The sequence below is a fragment of the Bombina bombina genome, chromosome 1 (genome assembly GCF_027579735.1).
Source record: "Bombina bombina isolate aBomBom1 chromosome 1, aBomBom1.pri, whole genome shotgun sequence".
NCBI classification, from domain to species: domain Eukaryota; kingdom Metazoa; phylum Chordata; class Amphibia; order Anura; family Bombinatoridae; genus Bombina; species Bombina bombina.
Window position 1 is genome coordinate 134671229 of NC_069499.1, and position 24999 is coordinate 134696227.

The following is a 24999-nucleotide window of genomic DNA, read 5'->3' on the forward strand; positions in this document are numbered from 1 at the left end:
GCAGGCCAAGGAGCCTGCTGCTGCCTCTAAGGCAGCATGAAGGAACGGACCCCTATCCGGTAACGGATCCTATAGGGGGCAGACTTTCATTCTTTGCCCAGGCGTGGGCAAGAGATGCCCAGGATCCCTAGGCATTGGAATTTATATCCCAGAGATATCTTCTGGATTTCAAAGATTCCCCCCCAAAAAAAGGGGAGATTTCGCCTTTCACAATTATCTGCAAACCAGATAAAGAAGGAGGCATTCTTACATTGTGTACAAGATCCATCCAGTTCCAAGACAGAGTTTTTACTCAAATCTGTTTGTGGTTCCCAAGGAGAGGGAACCTTCAGACCTATTTTGGATCTAAAGATCTTAAACAAATTCCTCAGAATTCCGTCATTTAAGATGGAAACTATTCGTACCATCTTAACTATGATCCAGGAGAGTCAATAGAGGACTACAATGGATTTGAAGGATGCTTATCCTCACATTGTGATGCATAAAGATCACCATCGTTTTTCAGGTTTGCCTTTCTAGACAGGCATTACCAGTTTGTAGCTCTTTCCTTTGGGATATCTACAGCCCCAAGAATCTTTATGGAGGTTCTGGGGTCGCTTTGGCGGTCCTTAGACCGCGGGGCATAGAAGTGGCCCCTTATTTAGACGACATCCTGATACAGGCGTCAAACATCCAAATTGCCCAGTCTCATACGGACGTAGTACTGGCATTTCTGAGATCACATGGGTGGAAAGTGAACAAGGAAAGAGTTCTCTATCCCCAATCTCAAGGGTTTCCCTCCTAGGGACTCTGATAGATTCTGTAGAAATGAAAATTTACCTGACGGAGTCCAGGTTGTCAAAGTTTCTAAATTTCTGCCGTGTTTTTTCATCCCATCCGCGCCCTTCGGTGGCTCAGTACATGAATGAAATCGGCTTAATGGTAGCGGCAAGGGACATAGTACCGTTTGCACGTCTACATTTCTGACCACTGCAACTATGCATGCTCAGTCAGAGGAACGGGGATTACACAGATTTGTCCCCCTGTTAAACCTGGACCAAGAGACCAGAGATTCTCTTCTCTGGTGACTATGTCGGGTCCATCTGTCCAAGGGTATGACCTTCCGCAGGTTAGATGGGACAATTGTTACAATAGATGCCAGCCTTTTAGGTTGGGATGCAGTCTGGAACTCCCTGAAGGCTCAGGGATAGTGGACTTAGGAGGAGACCCTCCTTCTAATAAATATTCTGGAACTGGGAGTGATATTCCATGCTCTTCAGACTTGGCCTCAGTTAGCAACTCTGAGGTACATCATACTCAGTCGGACAATATACACGACTGTGGCTTACATCAGCCATCAAGGGGGAACAGAAGTTCCCTAGCGATGTTAGAAGTCTTACAATAATTCACTGGACAGAGACTCACTCTTGTCTATCAGCTATCCATATCCCAGGTGTTGAGAACTGGGAGGTGGATTTTCTAAGTCGTCAGACTTTTCTTCCGGGGGAGTGGGATTTCCTCCGGAGGTCAAGACCAAGCAGGAGAGGGCTTTGGTGTTTTTGACAGCGCCTGCGTAGCCACGCAGGACCTGGTATGCAGATCTGGTGGACATGTCATCCTTTCCATCACGGTCTCTGCTTCTGAGACAGGTCCCTCTACCTCAGGGTCCTTTCAACCATCTAAATAGAATCAATCTGAGATGGACTGCCTGGAGACTGAACGCTTGATGTTATCAAAGCATGGCTTCTCCGAGTCAGTCATTGATACCTTAATACAGACATGAAAGCCTGTCTCTAGGAAAATTGAACATAGATATGGTGTAAATATCTGATTGTTATGAATCCAAGGGTTACTCATGGAGTAAAGTCTGGATTCCCAGGATATTATCTTTTCTCCAAGATGTTTTTGAGAAAAGGGTTGTCAGCTAATTCCTTAAAAGGGGACAGATTTTTACTCTATTTTTTTGCACAAGCGTCTGGCAGGTATTCTAGACGTTCAGGCATTTGGTCAGGCTTTGGTTAGATCCAAGCCTGTGTTTAAAACTGTTGCTCCGCCATGGAGCTTAAACCTGATTCTTAAGGTTCTTCAAGAAGTTCCGTTTGAACCTTTTTTGTTCCATAGATATCAATCTTTATCTTGGAAAGTTCCTTTTGGGTAGCTAATTCCTCGACTCGTAGAGTCTCCAAGTTATCTGTGTTACAATGTGATTCTCCTTATCTGGTCCTTCGTACGGATAAGGTAGTCCTGCGTACCAACCTGGGTTTTTTCCTAAGGTGGTATCTAACAAGTACATCACTCAAGAGATAGTTGTTCCATGCTTGTATCCTAATCCTTCCTCAAAGAAGGAACGTCTATTACACAATATTGGACGTGGTTTGTGCTTTAAAGTTTTACTTACAAGCTACTACAGTTTTCATCAAACGTTCACCTTGTTTGTTGTCTATTCTGGACAGAGGAGAGGTCAAAAGACTTCAGCAGCCTCTCTGTCTTTTTGGTTAAAAAGCATAATTCATTTAGCTTATGAGACTGCTGGACAGCAGCCTCCTGAAGGGATTACAGCTCATTCTACTAGAGCTGTGGTTTTCACTTGGGCCTTTTTTAAATGTGGCTTCTGTTGAACAGATTTACAAGACTGAGTCTTGGTCTGCGCTTCATACTTTCCAAATTTAACAAATTTGATACCTTGCTTCTTCGGAGGCTATTTTTGGGAGAAAGGGTTTTTTACAGGCAGTGGTAACTTCCGTTTAAGTACCTGCCTTGTCCCTCCCATCATCCGTGTACTTTAGCTTTGGTATTGGTATTCCATAAGTAATGGATGATCCGTGGACTGGATACACTTAACAAGAGAAAACATAATTTATGCTTACCTGATAAATGTATTTCTCTTGTAGTGTATCCAGTCCACGGCCCGCCCTGTCACTTTAAGGCAGGTAATTTTTTCATTTGAACTACAGTCACCACTGCACCCTATGGTTTTTCCTTTCTCTGCATGTTTTCGGTCGAATGACTGAATATGGCAGTTAGGGGAGGAGCTATATAGCAGCTTTGCTGTGGGTGGACTCTTGCAGCTTCCTGTTGGGAAGGAGAATATATTCCATAAGTAATGGATGATCCGTGGACTGGATACACTACAAGAGAAATAAATTTATCAGGTAAGCATAAATTATGTTTTCTAGGGATGGAATTTGCTAGAAAATGCTGCTGATACCGAACTAATGTAAGTAAAGCCTTAAATGCAGTGATAGCTACTGGTATCAGGCTTATTAATAGAGATGCATACTCTTATAAAAATGTAATATAAAACATTTGCTGGCATGTTTAATCGTTTTTATATGTATTTGGTGATAAAACTTATTGGGGCCTAATTTTTTTCCACATGGCTGGCTTGAATTTGGCCTAGAAACAGTTTCCTTAGGCTTCCCACTGTTGTAATATGAGTGGGAGGGGCCTATTTTGCCGGTTTTTTGCACAGCAAAAATTACAGACACAGACATCCAGCTTCTTCCTGCATGATCCAGGACATCTCTGGAGGGCTCAAAAGGCTTCAAAAGTCTTTTTTGAGGGAGGTAAAAAGCCACAGTAGAGCTGTGGCAGTTGTTGTGACTGTTTAAAAAAAAAACGTTTTTGTCTTTTATTATTTTTTGGGTATTAAGGGGTTAATCATCCATTTGCAAGTGGGTGCAATGCTCTGCTAACTTGTTACATACACTGTAAAAATTTCATTAGTGTAACTGCCTTTTTTCACTGTTATTTCAAATTTTGACAAAATTTGTGTTTCTTAAAGGTGCAGTAACATTTTTTATATTGCTTGTAAACTTATTTAAAGTGTTTTCCAAGCTTGCTAGTCTCATTGCTAGTCTGTTTAAACATGTCTGACACAGAGGAAACTACTTGTTCATTATGTTTGAAAGCCATGGTGGAGCCCCTTAGGAGAATGTGTACTAAATGTATTGATTTCACCTTAAACAGTAAAGATCAGTCTTTAACTATAAAAGAAATATCACCAGAAGATTCTGACGAGGGGGAAGTAATGCCGACTAACTCTCCCCACGTGTCAGACCCTTCGCCTCCCGCTCAGGTGATGCATGCTAATATGGCGCCAATTACATCAGGGACGCCCATAGCGATTACCTTGCAGGACATGGCTGCAATCATGAATAATACCCTGTCAGAGGTATTATCCAGGTTGCCTGAATTAAGAGGCAAGTGCGATTGCTCTGGGGTTAGGAGAAATACAGAGCGCGCAGATGCTGTAAGGGCCATGTCTGATACTGCGTCACAATATGCAGATCATGAGGACGGAGAGCTTCAGTCTGTGGGTGACATCTCTGATTCGGGGAATCCTGATTCAGAGATTTCTAATTTTAAATTTAAGCTTGAGAACCTCCGTGTGTTGCTTGGGGAGGTATTAGCTGCTTGAATGACTGTAACACAGTTGCAGTACCAGAGAAATTGTGTAGGCTGGATAAATACTATGCGGTACCGGTGTGTACTGATGTTTTTCCTATACCTAAAAGGCTTACAGAAATTATTAGCAAGGAGTGGGATAGACCGGGTGTGCCTTTTTCCCCACCTCCTATATTTAGAAAAATGTTTCCAATAGACGCCACTACACGGGACTTATGGCAGACGGTCCCTAAGGAGGAGGGAGCACTTTCTACTTTAGCAAAGCGTACTACTATCCCGGTTGAGGACAGTTGTGCTTTTTCAGATCCAATGGATAAAAAATTGGAGGCTTACCTTAAGAAAATGTTTATTCAACAAGGTTTTATTTTACAGCCCCTTGCATACATTGCGCCTGTCACGGCCGCGGTGGCATTCTGGTTTGAGGCCTTGGAAGAGGCCATCCATAAAGCTCCATTGGCTGAAATTATTGACAAGCTTAGAACACTTAAGCTAGCTAACTCATTTGTTTCTGATGCCATTGTTCATTTGACTAAACTAACGGCTAAGAATTCCGGATTCGCCATCCAAGCGCGTAGGGCGCTATGGCTTAAATCCTGGTCAGCTGACGTGACTTCGAAGTCTAAATTACTCAACATTCCTTTCAAGGGGCAGACCTTATTCGGGCCTGGTTTGAAGGAAATTATTGCTGACATTACTGGAGGTAAGGGTCACACCCTTCCTCAGGACAGGGCCAAAGCAAAGGCCAAACAGTCTAATTTTCGTGCCTTTTGAAATTTCAAGGCAGGTTCAGCATCAACTTCCTCCGCTTCAAAACAAGAGGGAACTTTTGCTCAATCTAAGCAGGCCTGGAAACCTAACCAGTCCTGGAACAAAGGCAAGCAGGCCAGAAAGCCTGCTGCTGCCTCTAAGACAGCATGAAGGAACGGCCCCCTATCCGGCGACGGATCTAGTAGGGGGCAGACTTTCTCTCTTCGCCCAGGCGTGGGCAAGAGATGTTCAGGATCCCTGGGCGTTGGAGATCATATCTCAGGGATATCTTCTGGACTTCAAAGCTTCCCCTCCACAAGGGAGATTTCATCTTTCAAGGCTATCTGCAAATCAGATAAAGAAAGAGGCATTCCTACGCTTTGTGCAAGACCTCCTAGTTATGGGAGTGATCCATCCAGTTCCGCGGACGGAACAAGGACAGGGTTTTTATTCAAATCTGTTTGTGGTTCCCAAAAAAGAGGGAGCCTTCAGACCAATTTTGGATCTAAAGATCTTAAACAAATTCCTCAGAGTTCCATCTTTCAAAATGGAAACTATTCGGACCATCCTACCCATGATCCAAGAAGGTCAGTACATGACCACAGTGAACTTAAAGGATGCCTACCTTCACATACCGATTCACAAAGATCATCATCGGTTTCTAAGGTTTGCTTTTCTAGACAGGCATTACCAATTTGTAGCTCTTCCCTTCGGGTTGGCTACAGCCCCGAGAATCTTTACAAAGGTTCTGGGCTCACTTCTGGCGGTTCTAAGACCGCGAGGCATAGCGGTGGCTCCGTGTCTAGACGACATCCTGATACAGGCGTCAAGCTTTCAAGTTGCCAAGTCTCATACAGAGATAGTTCTGGCATTTCTGAGGTTTTACGGGTGGAAAGTGAACGAGGAAAAGAGTTCTCTATCCCCACTCACAAGAGTCTCCTTCTTAGGGACTCTTATAGATTCTGTAGAAATGAAAATTTACCTGACGGAGTCCAGGTTATCAAAACTTCTAAATGCTTGCCGTGTTCTTCACTCCATTCCGCGCCCTTCGGTAGCTCAGTGTATGGAGGTAATCGGCTTAATGGTAGCGGCAATGGACATAGTGCCATTTGCGCGCCTTCATCTCAGACCGCTGCAATTATGCATGCTGAGTCAGTGGAATGGGGATTACACAGATTTGTCCCCTCTGCTAAATCTGGATCAAGAGACCAGAGATTCTCTTCTCTGGTGGTTGTCTCGGATACACCTGTCCAAGGGTATGACCTTTCGCAGGCCAGATTGGACAATTGTAACAACAGATGCCAGCCTTCTAGTTTAGGGTGCAGTCTGGAATTCCCTGAAGGCACAGGGATCGTGGACTCAGGAGGAGAAACTCCTTCCAATAAATATTCTGGAGTTAAGAGTGATATTCAATGCTCTTCTGGCTTGGCCTCAGTTATCAACACTGAGGTTCATCAGATTTCAGTCGGACAACATCACGACTGTGGCTTACATCAACCATCAAGGGGGAACCAGGAGTTCCCTAGCGATGTTAGTCTCAAATATAATTCGCTGGGCAGAGTACCACTCTTGCCACCTGTCAGCAATCCATATCCCAGGCGTGGAGAACTGGGAGGCGGATTTTCTAAGTCGTCAGACTTTCCATCCGGGGGAGTGGGAACTCCATCCGGAGGTGTTTGCTCAGTTGATTCATCTTTGGGGCAAACCAGAGTTGGATCTCATGACGTCTCGCCAGAACGCCAAGCTTCCTTGTTACGGATCCAGGTCCAGGGACCCAGAAGTGACGCTGATAGATGCTCTAGCAGCGCCTTGGTTCTTCAACCTGGCTTATGTGTTTCCACCGTTTCCTCTGCTCCCTCGACTGATTGCCAAAATCAAACAGGAGAGAGCATCGGTGATTCTGATAGCACCTGCGTGGCCACGCAGGACTTGGTATGCAGACCTAGTGGACATGTCATCCTTTCCACCATGGACTCTGCCTCTAAGACAGGACCTTCTGATACAAGGTCCTTTCAATCATCCAAATCTAATTTCTCTGAGACTGACTGCATGGAGATTGAACGCTTGATTCTATCAAAGCGTGGCTTCTCCGAGTCAGTCATTGATAATTTAATACAGGCACGAAAGCCTGTTACCTGGAAAATCTACCACAAGATATGGAATAAATATCTTTATTGGTGTGAATCCAAGAATTACTCATGGAGTAAGGTTAGGATTCCTAGAATATTGTCTTTTCTCCAAGAGGGCTTGGACAAAGGATTATCAGCTAGTTCTGTAAAGGGACAGATTTCTGCTCTGTCTATTCTTTTGCACAAGCGTCTGGCAGAGGTTCCAGACGTCCAGGCATTTTGCCAGGCTTTGGTTAGAATTAAGCCTGTGTTTAAACCTGTTGCTCCCCCGTGGAGCTTAAACTTGGTTCTTAAAGTTCTTCAAGGAGTTCCGTTGGAACCCCTTCATTCCATTGATATTAAACTTTTATCTTGGAAAGTTCTGTTTTTGATGGCTATTTCCTCGGCTCGGAGAGTCTCTGAGCTATCTGCCTTACAATGTGATTCTCCTTATCTGATTTTTCATGCATATAAGGTAGTCCTGCGTACCAAACCTGGGTTTTTACCTAAGGTGGTTTCTAACAAGAATATCAATCAAGAGATTGTTGTTCCATCATTGTGTCCTAATCCTTTTTCAAAGAAGGAACGTCTTTTACATAATCTGGACGTAGTCCGTGCCTCGAAGTTTTACTTACAAGCTACTAAAGATTTTCGTCAAACATCTACCCTGTTTGTCGTTTACTCTGGACAGAGGAGAGGTCAAAAAGCTTCGGCAACCTCTCTTTCCTTTTGGCTTCGGAGCATAATACGCCTAGCCTATGAGACTGCTGGACAGCAGCCCCCTGAAAGGATTACAGCTCATTCTACTAGAGCTGTGGCTTCCACCTGGGCCTTTAAAAATGAGGCCTCTGTTGAACAGATTTGCAAGGCCGCGACTTGGTCTTCGCTTCACACTTTTTCCAAATTTTAGAAATTTGATACTTTTGCTTCTTCGGAGGCTATTTTTGGGAGAAAGGTTCTTCAGGCAGTGGTTCCTTCCGCTTAATCCTGCCTTGTCCCTCCCATCATCCGTGTACTTTAGCTTTGGTATTGGTATCCCATAAGTAATGGATGATCCGTGGACTGGATACACTTAACAAGAGAAAACATAATTTATGCTTACCTGATAAATTTATTTCTCTTGTAGTGTATCCAGTCCACGGCCCGCCCTGTCCTTTTAAGGCAGGTCTAAATTTTAATTAAACTACAGTCACCACTGCACCCTATGGTTTCTCCTTTCTCTGTTTGTTTTCGGTCGAATGACTGGATATGACAGTTAGGGGAGGAGCTATATAGCAGCTCTGCTGTGGGTGATCCTCTTGCAACTTCCTGTTGGGAAGGAGAATATCCCATAAGTAATGGATGATCCGTGGACTGGATACACTACAAGAGAAATAAATTTATCAGGTAAGCATAAATTATGTTTTTTTGATTTCAATATGCCATTCTCAATGTAAATCTTCAAGGTCCAAAAACTCTACCTTAGTTCTACTATAATTCCAAGTAAGGGCTACTTTTAAATTCATTAGTTTTTAGATGTTCCATAAATTCCAATAGTTGACTTTCACTCCCTGACCAGATCAAAAAGAGGTCATCTATATAACGATGATAGGACACCAGATATTGCGCCCAGTGGGAATTGTAGATATATTGATTTTCCAAATTGGCGTAACTGGGCGCAAATCTGGTGCCCATCGCCTTACCGCCTACTTGCAGATAATAATTGTGATTGAACCAGAAGTAATTAGTTTAGAGAATAATGGCAATACCTTCCAGAATAAACTCAAGTTGTTTACTGTTTAATGAGTCATCTTTTTTTAGTATGTTCCTTACTGATAAGATCCCAAGTTCTTTGTCAATTATCGTATACAGCGACGTAACATTGCTAGTTACTAACAACCACTCTCTATTCCATTTGAGCTTTTCTAGGTGATTTAGAATACTAATAGTATCCTTAAGGTATGATTTAGTCTCTCTGACATATGTTTGCAAGAATTGATCTATATATGCCGAAAGGTTACTAGTGAGAGAGTTAAGCCCCGACACAATAGGTCTACCCGGGGGGTTGTGTAGATCTTTATGTATTTTCGGCAATACATAGAATGTGGGAGTTTTTGGAAATTTATTGTTAATATATAGGTACTCTTTCTTATTTAAGATATCTTCTTTTAGACCTTTATCCAAGTATACTTCTAATCTCTTTTTATACTTAAGAACTGGATTTGAATCCAATTTCTTATATACATTTATATTATTGAGCTGTCTAAGGCATTCCTCATCATATTTAATTTTATCCATTACAACCGTACCTCCATCTTTGTCCGCGGAGGTACGGTCTTATCATTCTTTTTTAAATCTATTAATGCTAATTGTTCATCATTCGACATATTTGAGCTATAGTTCATCTTCATATTTTTTATAGCTCTATGGACTAGTTCCAGAAATGTCTCCATAGGTGCTGATTTGCATTGTGTGGGATTAAATGAGGATTTGTTGCATACCTCTACATGTTTATATCTACTTACTTCTGTAGAGCTATTACTTATTATGGGGTTATTAGAAAAGTATTTTTTAATACACAGGTTTCTTATAAACTTTTGTACCCCTATAAAAGTATCAAATTTATTAATTCTGTGACTGGGAGCAAAATTTAACCCTTTGTTTAAAACAGATATTTGTGCCCCTGATAATGTAATGCTAGATAAATTAAAAACGCCTTTATTTTCATTCACTTTTTTTCCTATTTGTTTATCTTGTGATGTATTTTTTTTTTTTTTTTTTTTTTTTAATATTTTTTATTATTGATAAGGTTCAGAAAAATAATAACATACAATGCTTTGCAAGACAAGTAATAGAACTTCACACATGCTACAGATGATTTTATGAAGTGAGGTACAATAAGAGTAGTTGGTCAGACTGGTATGACAAAGCTCCATATATGCACTGAACCTTTCTTTAACTTTTTTATAATGAACTGTACACACATTAGGTGACCGGAGAGTCTCCTTTGGACTCATTAGGCCAAAAGCATTTGGTATATGCACCAATATAGTCGAATTCCAGATAGGTGCAACACTGAGTACAATTTATGACAGTACTAATGGATTGTAGGATAGATGTTGCGGTATAGTCAAGAAAAACCGCTTTAATCGTCCTCCCTAGTAAGGGAGGCACATTTGAGTAGGGGGGAAAGGTAACTTGGGTCTATGGGGGGGGGATGCGACACTCAGCACAATTTATGACAATACAAATGGATTGTAAGATAGATATTGCGGTATAGCCAAGGGAAACCGCTTTAATCGTCTTCCCTAGTAAGGGAAGTGCATTTGAGTAGGGGGGAGATGGGACTTGGGTTTATGGGGGGGGGGGGTTGTTAAGATTTTTAAGTAATTTACTGCTAATAGTGAGCCCTGTATTGGGGGGACCGGCCGCACTTGAGCTAGATGGTGGGTTATTAGGGGGTGATGGGTATCCAAAATTGGAATAACGGCCTTATAGCCTGTCAAATGATAAGGTTACATGACACTTAAAGTTATGTGACAGTGATAACAAAGAACATTCACTAAACATATTAAAAAACAGTAACTTTGTACACAAAACATCTTTCAGAGTATCAATCTACTTATAACAACAATGTTTCAACTGGCAGTCGGTTATGCATCTCAAACTGGACCACACAAAATAATTTAAAGGGCTGAGATTGTGGCGCCCTGTGGCAGACAAATAACCCGTTTGTTGGTTTTGGTAGGGTGTGTGATAGTATAATCTTGCGATTGTGTGTTCGTAGTGGGTGACTAAAACTTTAAGATTGTGGCAAAGTGCTATGATATCTATAGTGTGGTGTTGTATTAACGAGTGAGGATCTGGAACTCCGTATGAGTAGTGGTTTACTATAGGAAGTCTCTGGATGCTGTATGTGTAGGGGTTAGTTTCCTATTATATCTGCTACAGCCACGGTTGTTATGTACACAGGGAGTGTGCTGCAGTTGGGCCCTCACTGAGCACACAGCACTTGTTAGTTAGCGCAACCCTAGGTGGCAGGAGTGAGTGCTATGCATTAGGTCTATGAATACTTAACTGGAATTTGTGACGAAGATAAAATATGTGTTTCCCTGAAACAGAACAATGCTAAGTAATAAGCAAACAATGGGAACTCTGCTAATTTACATAAACAGTGGTCAGAATACTATGAATACATTGTAAATAAATAAAAAAAAAACAAGATCAAAGGGAGATACTTATCGTCCAATGTTCATCAAGATCAGCATACCGACTACAAAAGTCCAAATGATGCGGAAATATATGTTTTCAATACACACTAAAACATGACTTCACATAATCAGTGTCCAGAGAAAGCAGTCTACACCTCAGAGCCTGAGGTGCTTTCCTTAGGAGATTGGTGATCCTGATCTGTGTCTTTGCGTAAGAATTGGCCAGTCCTGTCCTTCACGGTGCTTCTGCTGGCCGAGCTTTCGAGAGGAAGGAGTAGCCCAGTCTGCAACTCTGGGGGCATCTGTGGCATCTTGCTGTTCCACTTGAGCGGAGGAGGCCTCCCATTCTGCTGCTGTGGCTCTCAGTTGGGTCTGCCTGGACTGTGATTTTTCCTTTTGAGAAGGGTACAGGTTCCATAATCTGAGCAGTTCATATCCTCTGTTAGGGGTCTGTATAGTGAACATCTGATTGTTCCGAAAGATGAGTAGCTTAATGGGATAACCCCACCTGTATCTGATCTCATTCTTCCGAAGGATGGATGTAACTTCCGTGAAAGTTTTTCTCTTTTGTAAAGTCCTTGCAGACAGGTCAGGAAAAATTTGCAGCTTTTTAAATTTGTCTGGGAGGGGAGGTTTCTGGAAGTGAGCCCGTTGGATTCTCTCTTTGTAGGTGAAATAGTGAAGCCGGACTATTGTGTCTCTGGGTTGGTCATCTGGGAGACCTTTAGGTTTGAGAGAGCGGTGTGCACGATCCATCAGGGCTTCAGCTTCCGTGGCGGGGGGTGCTAGCACAAGAAACAGTTCTTTTAGGTATGGTTGTAAGTCAGCCGCTGAGACAGACTCGGGGATACCTCGGATCCTTAGGTTATTCCTCCGAGATCTATCTTCCAAATCCGCTATCTTATCATCCACAACTTCTAGATAATCTGCGAGGCGTTGTGTATAGGATTGCAAGTTAGAGTGCTCCACAGCGGCGTCCTCCTGCCTTCTCTCCAGAGTGTCTATTCTTTCATTCGTTGATGAAATCTCTTTTTTGAGCTCAGCCGTAGAGGCCGCCATTTGGGCTGTAAATGAGGCATGATGCTTATCTAATAAGGACTTGAGGGAATCCATAATAAATGAAGGAGTGACTGCCTCAGATGTGGCTTGTTGAATGTTCTGGATAGCAGCTAATGTGAGATCTGAGGCATCAGACCTAGGGGAGTCTGGGGGTTCCACATCGCTCTGTGATAGCCCTCCTGGGGGTCCAAAGTGGTCCATCACAGTTTTTTTGGGCAAGAATGGCTGCTTGTTTTTTTTCCCCCTGGCTGTCTGCGACATATTAGATGAGAGATAAATTGGGCCCGTTGTAGAATGAGTCCTTGAGAGGTCAGAAACCAAGTATGTTAGGTAATCCCAATTAGAGAAAGGGAAGAATCACTGTGTGGTAGCCAGGCTTTAATGGCCTAAACGTGCTTATGCCATGTTAAGTAGATGTGCACTCTAGGGAGAATGGGGTTATCCCTGGCGGCTGGGGCTCCTGCCCGGTAGCTTCAGTCCTTACTATTACAGTCCTTTAAAGTTTAAAGACTCTTGCTGTATTATAAGTAGATTTAAGATTAGGGCACTCTCCCTAGGGTAATTGCCACCTCTGGGCCAGGCCGGAAAAGGGGTGAGGGGATATGACCTACTGCATCAGCGTGCAGCAGGAAAGGGAGTGGGAGAGTGCACCTCAGCTGCGGCCCAGGGGCAAGATATATAACAACTTGTGAAGCTCTTTGTATGAGGTAGCTCAGTCCATCTGTATAGCAGAGCAAGTAGTTAAATGCAGCTGCTGCAGTAGTAAAGTGTTTCCACAGAGAGCCTAGAAGTGTGGTGCTAGGACAGGCCTAGGGGCATGAAGTTTATTAAAAGTTAGCTGCTTATTTCTTCTAAAGTCTCTGTCTCTTGTAAGTTAGTGGTTTTGAATTGATAAGCAGAAAGTGATTGCTGCACAATATATCTGTTGGCAACTGTAAAGAATTAAAGTTCCACGTGGCTAGTGGTTAGCGTTTAAAGGATTAGCAGATTGGTTGCAGTTGTTTCAGCCTTGATAGATAAGGATCCACACTTAAATAGAGCCCCCTGTTTAAACTGAACTGCAATTTTACTGTCCCGCACTGTAGGTTTCCCTGGGCAGAGCCGGTCTGACAGGCAGCTACGCTGTGTTAAGTTGAAATTAAAGATGGCGTTTTCGCGCCACTATGCAGGGAGAATTTTTATTTATTTTTTTTCAAATGGCGCCAAGTCTACAGCTTGCTGTTATTTGGTTATGGCTTGGCTGATCCCAGTGTTTCCCCCAACTAGTGCACTCACAATTAGGGCTAATAATGTGTAAATTGTAGATGTCCCCTGCAGACTAAGCTGCCGTTACTTACTCAAAGGTGGTCAGTGGTGAGCTAAGTAGAGGACAGCAGGTCACTGAGCCGTGAGCCGCGCAAAAATTTAGGACAGCTTTCTTGAGGTGGTGTGAGGTTTTGGGCTCCGGAGCGGGTCACAGTCTCCCTGAGCCAGCCTAACAGTCTAACTTCGCTGCTGTGCGGTAAAGAACAGTGCGGGCCGTCCCGCTGTGTGACAGCTCCTCAAAGACAGAAGCGGGGCAACTCTTCACTCCACCTGCGCTGCTATGCCTAGCTCTGCAACCGCTGCGGTTGCGCTGCGAGGTAGTTCCTAGGGCGCTGTGCTGTTGAGGGGCACAGATGTCGTTCCCAGGTTAGGCGGTCAAGACTAGGGCAGCTCTCCAGAAGGCAGGTGCGGCATCCGTGCTTTTGTGTTTCTCTCCTGCGCAGTGCCAATCTCTTCAACTGTCGCTTCTAAGTCTCAGCCTCAAGCACAGGGTTGCAGCCAGGGAAAGACTACCTGGGATCTGGGGAATTAACCTAATAAATTCTATCTTCTAACTGTTACAGGGAGCTCCAACTAAGTGCGGCCGGCCATGATGGTGGTTGGCTCCACCCCCCTTGTGATGTATTTTTTAGTGTTCTGTTCTGTCCATATTTTTCATTCTTTTGTTGAACAGATCTGAATCTGTTCTTGTGTATCTTCTCTTACCAGTCTCTAAAAAAACCTCCTCATCTTCTGAGCTAAATCTTGCTAATTTGTCAAATCTATTATGGGTAGTGGTTTCCTTTTGGTAATGTACTCTCTGGTTCTTAGAAGGGTTTTTTGGTTGTGGCCAACCATTCTCATCTCTTCTCCGTTGTTCAGATCTATAATAATTGCCCCTATTATATGTGGTCCTATTGCCCCCCATCTCATACTGTTTGTCAGTATATTTATAACCTGGGCGGGAATCATCTTCATTTCTATTAGTATAGTAATTCTCCCTCTCCCTCTGTGCCAATGAGGTGTGATTGTCTCTGTTCATTGTGCTACCTCTATTGTTATTTCTATTAGTATGCCTGAACCCTTTCTCTTTCTGATAATTGGGATCCCTGTTACTATTATCAGTATTCTGAGTGTTCGCCCTTTTATTTTTAGCTTTATAGTTTTTCCTTTCTCTCCTTATAATCCTCATAATTTCTAAAGTACTTATTCCTTTTAGTATTCTTAATCTCTTTCTTTAATGCGTCTATGTTCTCTGCCACTCTCTCTGAAAGCTCCTCATAGTGTTTATTTTCCATGTGGGGAATAATTTTCTGTTCCAGCATATTAATTTCCTCATTTGCTTCATCTAACAGTTTCTTTCTTTCGCTAATGATGAGATACATTCATTTCTTCGTACATTCTTCTAGAATGTGATTCCATTTGGTCATAAACATCAGATTGTCCTGGCCAAATGTGGGATTTTTTAGGATACGTAGTCCTCTAGGGGTAATCTGCTCTTTTAAATATTTTTAAAAATTTTGTTTCCTTAATCATATACTTTTCAACTTCTCTCAGTAGACTATCTAATGTTTCATCTGTGTGTTCAGTGTCATTGAAAAAATCATCAGCACCTGATGCTATAGTGCGTCTGTTATGGAACAGAGACATATCGTTATTACTGAATGAGTAAAAATACCTTAACCTCTATATGTCAAATCTGATACACTCCGTATGTGAAAATACTAAATATCCTAATAATTAACGTGAACTAAAAGATCACAGTGTGAAAAATAACCTTAAAACCTAGACTTAGAAAAAGTCTATCTACACACCAAATATGTAAATTCAATTAATCAATATGCCGTATTAGTGTAAAGTGCTAATAACAAAATTACAAAACATCAATTTTGTATCTACAAAATGAGCCTAAACATATATATATATATATATATATATAATAGTGCACTCCTAAAACCTAGGTATAGTGACAAACAGAAATATAAAATAAATATACCAAAATATCACAGAATTGAATAAAAGTGAAATAAATGTGATAATGCTACCAGATAAAAAAGTGAACCAAAAAATAAAAGTTCATATATAAGGATATGTTCGTTCTCTTTGGATTTATTTCCCCGCTCCTCTGCGTTCCTCCGTGTATTCTCTGAGAAAAGGAAACAAAATATGCAACATAGTGTAACTCTGTAACCACTTACAGCATTGTTGCTAACATATATTTTCATCATTCCTCAGATACCTTTAGCCAACTAGGAATATCAGCAGTTTTGAGGTTAAAGAATAAGCATATAGATAAGAATCTTTTGAATTAATTGTGCAGGCAGGGACTGACCTTATATCATAATAACTCGCTCAAAAAAATCTTGGATGTTTAGAAAATGAAATATCCTTAGAGGTTCAGGTATCGCATATATAATGTGAAACATAGTCCATTTAAATATTCATATGCATAGAATGTTCAAAACAACACCTGGGATAATTAACATTTGTATGCGTGATAAATACACTAAGAAGCAAAAATAAGGGAGATATGGTTATCCTGTGAAGCGTTTTATTTACACATGAAGTTAACATCAATATATATATATACATGTATTGTAAACTAAATGAATCAAATGTGACGTTTTACCTTAACCGCTATGCATATATAAAGTCAACTTGTACAGATGCCCTATTTTGACTAAAAATAAGAAAGAGGTTGAACTCATGGCGGAATGTATTAGTATGTATGTACGTTGAAAAATGATGCCCATTTCCAAAATGGAGGATGCAACTTCCAGTTTCCGGTTTGTCATCTACTAGGGGTTTAAAAGGAAACACGGACATGCACACTTCATTCCTTGAGAAAGCTGATCCAGCGAAACGTACGTCGGAATTGTAACGATAGACTCTCCAGTGCGTCTTTACACTTGTTTGAACACCTGGGGGAGGAGCGTTCTTTACTGGTATTGCGAGGTGGAGGATTTAGCGGTTAAGTTTCTGCTTTTCCATCCAGGACTTGGTACTGCTCTTTTGAGTAATCTCATACATAATATTGCTCATCTATGCCATAGGTGTTTTGGGTGCATTTGTGACGCCTTTTATATATTTTAATAAATATTTGTTTTTAAGATATCTGCCTGAGAGTAACTGTTTTCCCACCAGTATAAAGTGGGAGTGTGCATTCCCCTGAGCTTGGTTTTAAGCTCCAACACATGTGAGTAATCACTCGTTAACAAGCAGAACTATCTTATTTTAAGTAGTTACAGAGTTACACTATGTTGCATATTTTGTTTCCTTTTCTCTACACGGAGGAACGCAGAGGAGCGGGGAAATAAATCCAAAGAGAACGAACATATCCTTATATATGAACTTTTATTTTTCGGTTCACTTTTTTTATCTGGTAGCATTATCACATTTATTTCACTTTTATCCAATTCTGTGATATTTTGGTATATTTATTTTATATCCATTTTAGTTGAGTTTAAGTAGAAAAATGTCAAAGGTCTAAACACTAAAGAGAGTGAATGTAGATCCTGCGCAGAAGACAGATGGGGGGGAGGGGATTGGGAATACCTCTAGCTCTCCTCAACGGATACCCTAGTGTACCCGATGTAAACAGAAAACGATAGGGGGTGGAGGTGAGCGCCAAAGTAGGCTGAGGAAGGGAAAGGGGGACAACTGTAGCCCACAATGTGGGTCCTCCTACTAGTAGTTATGGAGTGAATGTACAAAAGATATATGCTAAAATGGGTATACAAGTTAAAAATGTATATCAATATTTATTCCACACAATCGGTTAAAAATATCAGTGATCTTCTAAAACATACAGTCAAAAAGATATATTACACATTCATAAATAATCATGGATCCATGTACAATAACGAAATGTAGAAAATGACATAAAATCTGAAAAAATAATAAAAATAAAAATAAAAGTAAAAATGACCTGGTGCACCTAAAAACGTCTGACAATGAATGACCTGATAGGCCAAGTGTCTTAGTATGGGTGGTACTCTATGGTACAATCCGGATATTGATGAGTGTTCTTATGATTGTATTTATCCAAACAGATAATGGATGAGTTGTGCTTGCGCATCGTGAGTGCTGAGAGAACGAGCAGTTATTTTCATTTTATAATGATACAAAATAAGTAATAAGAAGTCAATATGGTTTTTGCACAGTTTTATTTTGTTTTATTGTATCCAACTGGGAGACAACTTCACTGCACAGAATCCACTATATCATTTTGGACACTTATTGATTAACTTTTGAAAGACTAATTTCTTTTTGTTTCACCAATTTGAGGATTTCCACATTTTTTGCAAAGTTACTTATATTTTCTTCACATTTGGGATCACAGGATACACACTATTTTGGAATTTTTCTGAATCGGATATATAATATAGACACTTTTCCCTTTTTTTCACACCATTATCTGTTTGGATAAATACAATCATAAGAACACTCATCAATATCCGGATTGTACCATAGAGTACCACCCATACTAAGACACTTGGCCTATCAGGTCATTCATTGTCAGACGTTTTTAGGTGCACCAGGTCATTTTTACTTTTATTTTTATTATTTTTTCAGATTTTATGTCATTTTCTACATTTCGTTATTGTACATGGATCCATGATTATTTATGAATGTGTAATATATCTTTTTGACTGTATGTTTTAGAAGATCACTGATATTTTTAACCGATTGTGTGGAATAAATATTGATATACATTTTTAACTTGTATACCCATTTTAGCATATATCTTTTGTACATTCACTCCATAACTACTAGTAGGAGGACCCACATTGTGGGCTACAGTTGTCCCCCTTTCCCTTCCTCAGCCTACTTTGGCGCTCACCTCCACCCCCTAAAGGTCTAAACACTGCTTCTGCAGAAAAATGGCTCAGCATGAGAGAGAAATTTTAATCAAAAGATCCAACTTGTAATAAAAAAAAAAATGTTATTATCAAAGATGGACTTTTAATCTTATCTCTTGGATTTCGCTTACATCATTAACAAATTGTATGTAGCAGGGTTAGCCTTGAGAATAATGCAGTGTGCATTTCCAGCTCTGAGAATAAAAAAAATCCTCTATTTTCAGAGCTTGATCAACATGAAGAGGGGGCAAAATTAAATAATGAAAGTTATTTTACTACTCATAAGTAAACCTTTAATAATACAAATCTCAAGGTGTTTTACTGTCCCTTTAATTGCATTAAAAGGCCATACTTGGCTTAAGCTATAAAAGCTTTGTTTGTTTTTTTATTTATTTGAAACCAACAAAGGTCCCATTGAGTAAATTAAATCACAAAAACAGTTGTTGTTGTTTTTGTGTTGATTTGTGTGTAAAACAGATGTTTTTTTCCAGTGTCTTACTTTATAATGAAGTGAAATATATAACGTCTGTTTTGGAACTTAACACCATAGAAGATGACGCCAAAGGCAAAAAGAATGTTGTTTTCATCTATATCCGAGCAATAGGAATTCCAGGTAATTCAGTGTGTTGTTCATTTTTTTTTTCTAATTTGATTACTGATTTAGAATGATTTTTCATATAATGAAGGTATTCCATGTTTCTTTTTCTTTCCTAAGTGAGTCCACAGAATCATCAATTACTAGTGGGAATATCACTCCTGGCCAGCAGGAGGAGGCAAAGGGCACTACAGCAAAGCCACTATATATGTCACTTCCCTTACTCATAACCCCCAGTCATTCTCTTTGCCTCTGTTCATGGAGGAGGTGAAGTTTTTGGTGTCTGAAGAAAATTGAACTTCAATCAAGATTTTATTATTTTGAATGCCAGAGTAGTTTTACTCTGAACTTCCACTCAAGACTGTGTGTAGCCGTACTTCACGTTAGTCTCTCCAGTAGGGTAGTAGTGGCTTTAAAGCAGTTAGGAACTTGTGATGTGAACTATCACTGCGTTTTCCTAACAAGTTGCTGCCCCTGTATAGAAAGCCAGAGTATGTTTACTCTGTCTTTTCTTTTTTCCACAGTTCTCTGTAAGGAGTGGCTTCCTCTCATGCTGGGTGAGCTGTCTTGCTGCCAGACAGCTAGAGGTGCAGGTGAGTGCCTTTTGTCTTCTGGACCTAGGAGGCTGGCACTGAAGGGGTTAAAGCTCTATGCTCTTAATGTGGGACACAAATCATTTATAAGGATGTTTAATGGCAGAGAGCAGGCACTGATTTTGTGACTAAACTGAGACAGGGATTATTACTTTTTTAATAGAATTTTTAAAAGTATTTGTCCTTTTTTTTATCTATCATGGGCTGTATATTGAGCTAAGTGTGCTTGAGACATTTTTACTTTCTCTCTGTGTTAGAGCGGTTTACTTCGCTTATGTATATCTGTGTTCTAGTGTTTCAAACTGATGGCAGTTAGAGTTTGCTGCACTAAACTATACATTTTGTGATGAGACACACATTTTAAGCGTATTCGCCATTTTTTATGGCGGGGTAGGGAGAAGAGGCGCGCTCTTTCTCTCTGGGTTCTGTTTGCTTTGGTGGGTCACGTGACCACTTCTCCGCTTTCATTTTTTAGCAGAGCAGTTCTCCGTTGAATTTATTTCTGTGGTTGCTTGTTGATTTCGGCAGGGAAGTTCTGCCATCTTTTTTACTGCATTATGCAGTTTTTCTTGGAGAACCTGAGCGTGACAGAGTTTAACCATGCTGATACTGAGTGTGACAGAGTTAACACATGCTGATACTGAGCGTTTCAGAATTAAAACATGCCGAGCTGAGCTCTTTAACGGTTCTAAGACTGTTTATAAATTAATGTGTTAATCATTTCTTTTTTCACTTTGTGGATTGTTACCGGTGTACTGTTCTTAAAGGGACAGTACATGGTAATTTTTTAAAAAAAAGATTTTTTTCTATTATGGTACCAGGGTCCCCTGTAATACAGTGGATAAGTGTCTCTTGTCTCTCGTTTAACATATTGTTATGTATTGTGGCCAAAATTGTTTGTCTTTAATTATGTGCTGCATGCTTAGCCTGGATCCAAGTTTGTAGAGATCTCTCAGCTTTTTCCTTGACTGTCCTAAGCCTTAATGGTGTCACATGCAGTGCCCTGCAGTTCCTCTCAGTCTCCTGGTGAACCTTATTTGTCTGCGGATATTGCTGCCCAGGTATTTTGATATCTGTGGCATTATCTGTTTTTTTTTTCTGTACTAAATGGAAATCACAAGAGGAAAATCAGAGGTTCAGTTAGTAAGATTTCTGTTTCTCCTGCTGCTACGCTCGTTGCCTTCCTCATAGATCTGATGAGGAGAATACGTTGGTAGCCTCTGAGGGTAAAATCTCAGATTTGGACAGTGTAATTCTTTCATTTGATACTGAAGTAGTATTCTTCAGATTTAAGCTTGAATACCTTTGTGTATGGTATATAGGAGGTTTTGGCTACCTTGGAACGACTCAGATACGTCTGTCGTTGTCAACCCTAAAGAATCTAGTAAACTTTATAAGTACTAGGATTCCTCTGTGGAAGTTTTTCCTGTTCCAGACCACGCTAGGAGTTTTTTCACAGGAATGGGAGAAGTCAGGGTTTCCTTTTCTTCTACAAGATACGACGAGTCCATGGATTTCAACCTTACTTGTGGGATATTATCCTCCTGCTAACAGGAAGTGGCAAAGAGCACCACAGCAGAGCTGTATATATAGCTCCTCCCTTACCCTCCACCCCCAGTCATTCTCTTTGCCTATGTTATACTAGGAAGAGGTAAAGTGAAAGAGGTGTTAGTTTTAGATTCTTCAATCAAGAAGTTTTTTATTTTAAATGGTACCAGTGAGTTCTATTTTTCTCAGGGTGACTGCAGAAATCGTTTCTAGTCAGGAAAGAAGAACTAGAAATTTTTCACCCTGATGCAGATGATCTTAGCAATTTTCTCTAAGATCCACTTGTTCCCAATAGCAGCTGAGGGTAACGCAGAGAACAAATCTTCAGAGTGGAGAACGCTGTCATGCTACAAGCAGCATTGAGGTATGTGCAGTCATTGTTTTTTTTCTGGGAGAGATAGTATACCAGAACAGACTGACATTTTCCCCCATACAGGGGAGGGGAAAGCAGTATACACTATATAATACGAACTCAATAGTGTCCCTGGCAGTCCCTTTATTATACATGCCATATATTTTTATAAAGTGTGCACACAGGTTTACAAGCTGTTGTTCTACTTATATGTTTATTACATTTGATAAAGTGTACACACAGGGTTTAAAGCTGATGTTCCACTTTTATGTTTATTACAATTAATAAAGTGTACACACAGGGTTATAAGTTGATGTTTTCACTTTATATGCGTGGTGTGATGTGGGGAGAAGCGTTTGACATGATTCCAAAACCAGCTCAGGGGTATTTTGTCTCTAAAAACGGAAGAATTATGAAGTTCCTTATGAGACATGGCTTGGCAGACATTTTATCTTCCCCATGTGGGTTTTCGGACTAGAGTTGCGCTCCCAAGGGGGCGGAGCCTAGTTTCGCGCACTTGCTGCGCAGTTTATATTCAGCACTCAGAGGCTTGCAATAGGGTCTATTTTACTATACAAAACATCTTTTACCAAAGGCTTCCGTGTGTTCTGGGGGCAGGTAGACGGTGCAGGGTGCTGCATATAAAATAAAATAAATTATTTAAATGGTTATAAAACGATATATTATCAGTTTATTCAAGTGGTGCAATATTGTCAGAGTTTTTGGACTAGTGTCTAATATTGTTGCCTTGCGGCAAACGTTTATGTATATTGCCAGAAAAATTGTTGCACTTTAAGATTTAAAGGCGCAGTCTATATTTTTCTTTAAATTATTTTTTATACATTTTGTGTACACTATACCATATAGCAATTATAGTTATTGCTAGTCTGTCCAACATGTCTGAGCCTGAGAAGACTACTTGCTCACATGTGTTTAGATGCCATTGTGGAACCCCCCATTACATTTTGTCCCTCATGTACTGAAAGGGCCTTACAGTGTAAAGAGCACATTTTCCTTAAGGAAAGTATGCCCAAGGATGATTCTCAGTCAGAGGAGAATCAGGGTATGCCGCTAAAACTCTCCCCAAGCGTCACAATCTTTAACACCCACGCAAGCGACGCCGGGTTCTTCAACTGCATCTGCTTTATTTACTCTACAAGATAGCTGCAGTTATGTCATCTGCCCTTACAGAGGTCTTATCTAAATTGCCAGTGTTACAGGGCAAACGTAGCAGAGTAGCAGTCAATGTCGGCGCTTCAGTCTCTGAGGCCTTGCTGGTCATTCCCGACGTACCCTCACAAGAATCTGATTTGGGGGTCAGGGAACTATTGTCTGAAGGGGAGCTTTCCTACTCAGGAAGTGCGTTCCCTCAGACGAATATGGACTTTGTGTCCTTTAGATTTAAGCTTGAACACCTCCGCCTGTTACTTCGGGAGGTTTTAGCAACTCTGGATGACTGTGATCCCGTTGCGGTGCCACCAGAGAAATTATGTTAGATGGACAAGTTCCTAGAGATACCTACGTATTCTGATGTTTTTTCTGATTTCTAAGAGAATCTCGGAAATTATTACGCGGGAATGGAAAGACCGGGTATCCCTTTTTCACCTTCCCTTAATTTTAGAAAAATGTATTCTATTTCTGACACCGTCAGGGACGCTAGGCAATCAGTCCCTAAGGTGGAGGGAGCTATTTCTACTCTGGCTGAGCGTAAAACTATTTCTATTGAAGACAGTTGTGCTTTTAAAAACCCTATGGATCGACTAAAGTTGTTTCTTCATCAGGTTTTTCTTTGCAGCCGACAGCTTGTATTGTTCTCCACGGCGGCGGCATTTTGGTTTGACGCTTTGGAGGAACCTCTTCAGACTGAGAAATCGTGGTCTGCTGATGTGTCATCAAAATCTAAGTTTTTATCTATTCCTTCAAGGGTAGGACCCTATTCGGGCATGAATTGAAGGAAATCATTTCTGACATTATTGGAGGTGTAAAGGCCATGCCCTACCCCAGGACATAAGAAAATAATTTTCGTTCCTTTCAAAATTTTAAAAGGAATATCTTCGGCTTCCTCTTCCTCCACTAAGCAGGAAGGGAATTTTGCTCAATCCAAGTCTGTCTGGAGCCTCAACCAGTCTTGGAATAAAGGTAAACAATCCAAGAAGCCAGCTGCTGCTACTAAGACAGCATGAAGGGGTGGCCCCCGATCCGGGACCGGATCTAGTAGGGGGCAGACTCTTTCTTTGCCCAGGCTTGGGCAAGAGATGTTCAGGACCCCATGGCACTGGAAATAGTGACCCACGGTTACCAATTGGAATTCAGGGATTTTTTCTCCCAAGAGGGAGATTTCATCTTTCGAGATTATCTGCAGACCAGATAAAAAGATAGGCGTTCTTACGCTGTGTAGAAGACCTTTTTACTATGGGAGTAATTTGTCCCGTTCCAAGATCGGAACAGGGACAGGGATTTTACTCAAACCTTTTCGTGGTTCCCAAAAAAGAGGGAACTTTCAGACCCATTTTAGACCTCAAGTGTCCCATCGTTCTAAATGGAGACTATACGAACAATATTACCAATGATCCAAGAGGGTCAATATATGACTACCGTGGATCTGAAGGATGCTTACCTTCATATTCCTATCCACAAGGATCATCATCAGTTTCTAAGGTTTGCCTTCCTGGACAAACATTATCAGTTCGTGGCTCTTCCCTTCGGGTTGGCCACAGCACCCAGAATCTTTACAAAGGTTCTAGGGTCTCTTCTGACGGTTCTCAGACCACAAGGCATAGCAGTGGCGCCTTATCTGGACAATATTCTAATCCAGGCGTCAACGTATCAACTGACAAAATCTCACACGGACACAGTGTTGTCTTTCCTGAGAACTCACGGTTGGAAGGTGAACATAGAGAAGAGTTCACTAGTTCAACAGACAAGGGTTCCTTTCTTGGGAACTCTGATGGACTCGGTAGCCATGAAAATATTTCTGACGGAGGTCAGAAAATCAAAGATTCTAAATACTTGCAGAGCATTTCAGTCCATTCCTCGGCCTTCAGTGGCTCAGTGTATGGAAGTAATTGGATTAATGGTAGCGGCAATGGACATCATTTCGTTTGCTCGCTTTCATCTCAGACCACTGCAGCTTTGCATGCTCGGACAGTGGAATGGGGATTATGCGGATTTATCTCGTCAGATAAATCTAGATCAAGAAACCAGAGACTCTCTTTTTTGGTGGTTGTCGCCGGATCATCTGTCCCAGGGGACTTGTTTCCGCAGACCCTTGTGGG

The 24999-nt window shown here is 41.0% G+C and overlaps 1 protein-coding gene across 2 annotated transcripts in view; it reads left to right on the top strand.

Annotated features, from left to right (window-relative positions):
• The window catches only part of TXNDC16 (thioredoxin domain containing 16), a 381032-nt gene that overhangs the window by 134471 nt on the left and 221562 nt on the right, over positions 1 to 24999 (top strand). For both annotated transcript variants that reach the window (XM_053697616.1, XM_053697617.1), the window contains one exon: positions 19128 to 19249. In XM_053697616.1, the coding sequence (XP_053553591.1) occupies positions 19128 to 19249 (122 nt within the window). The remainder of the gene's footprint in view (positions 1 to 19127; positions 19250 to 24999) is intronic.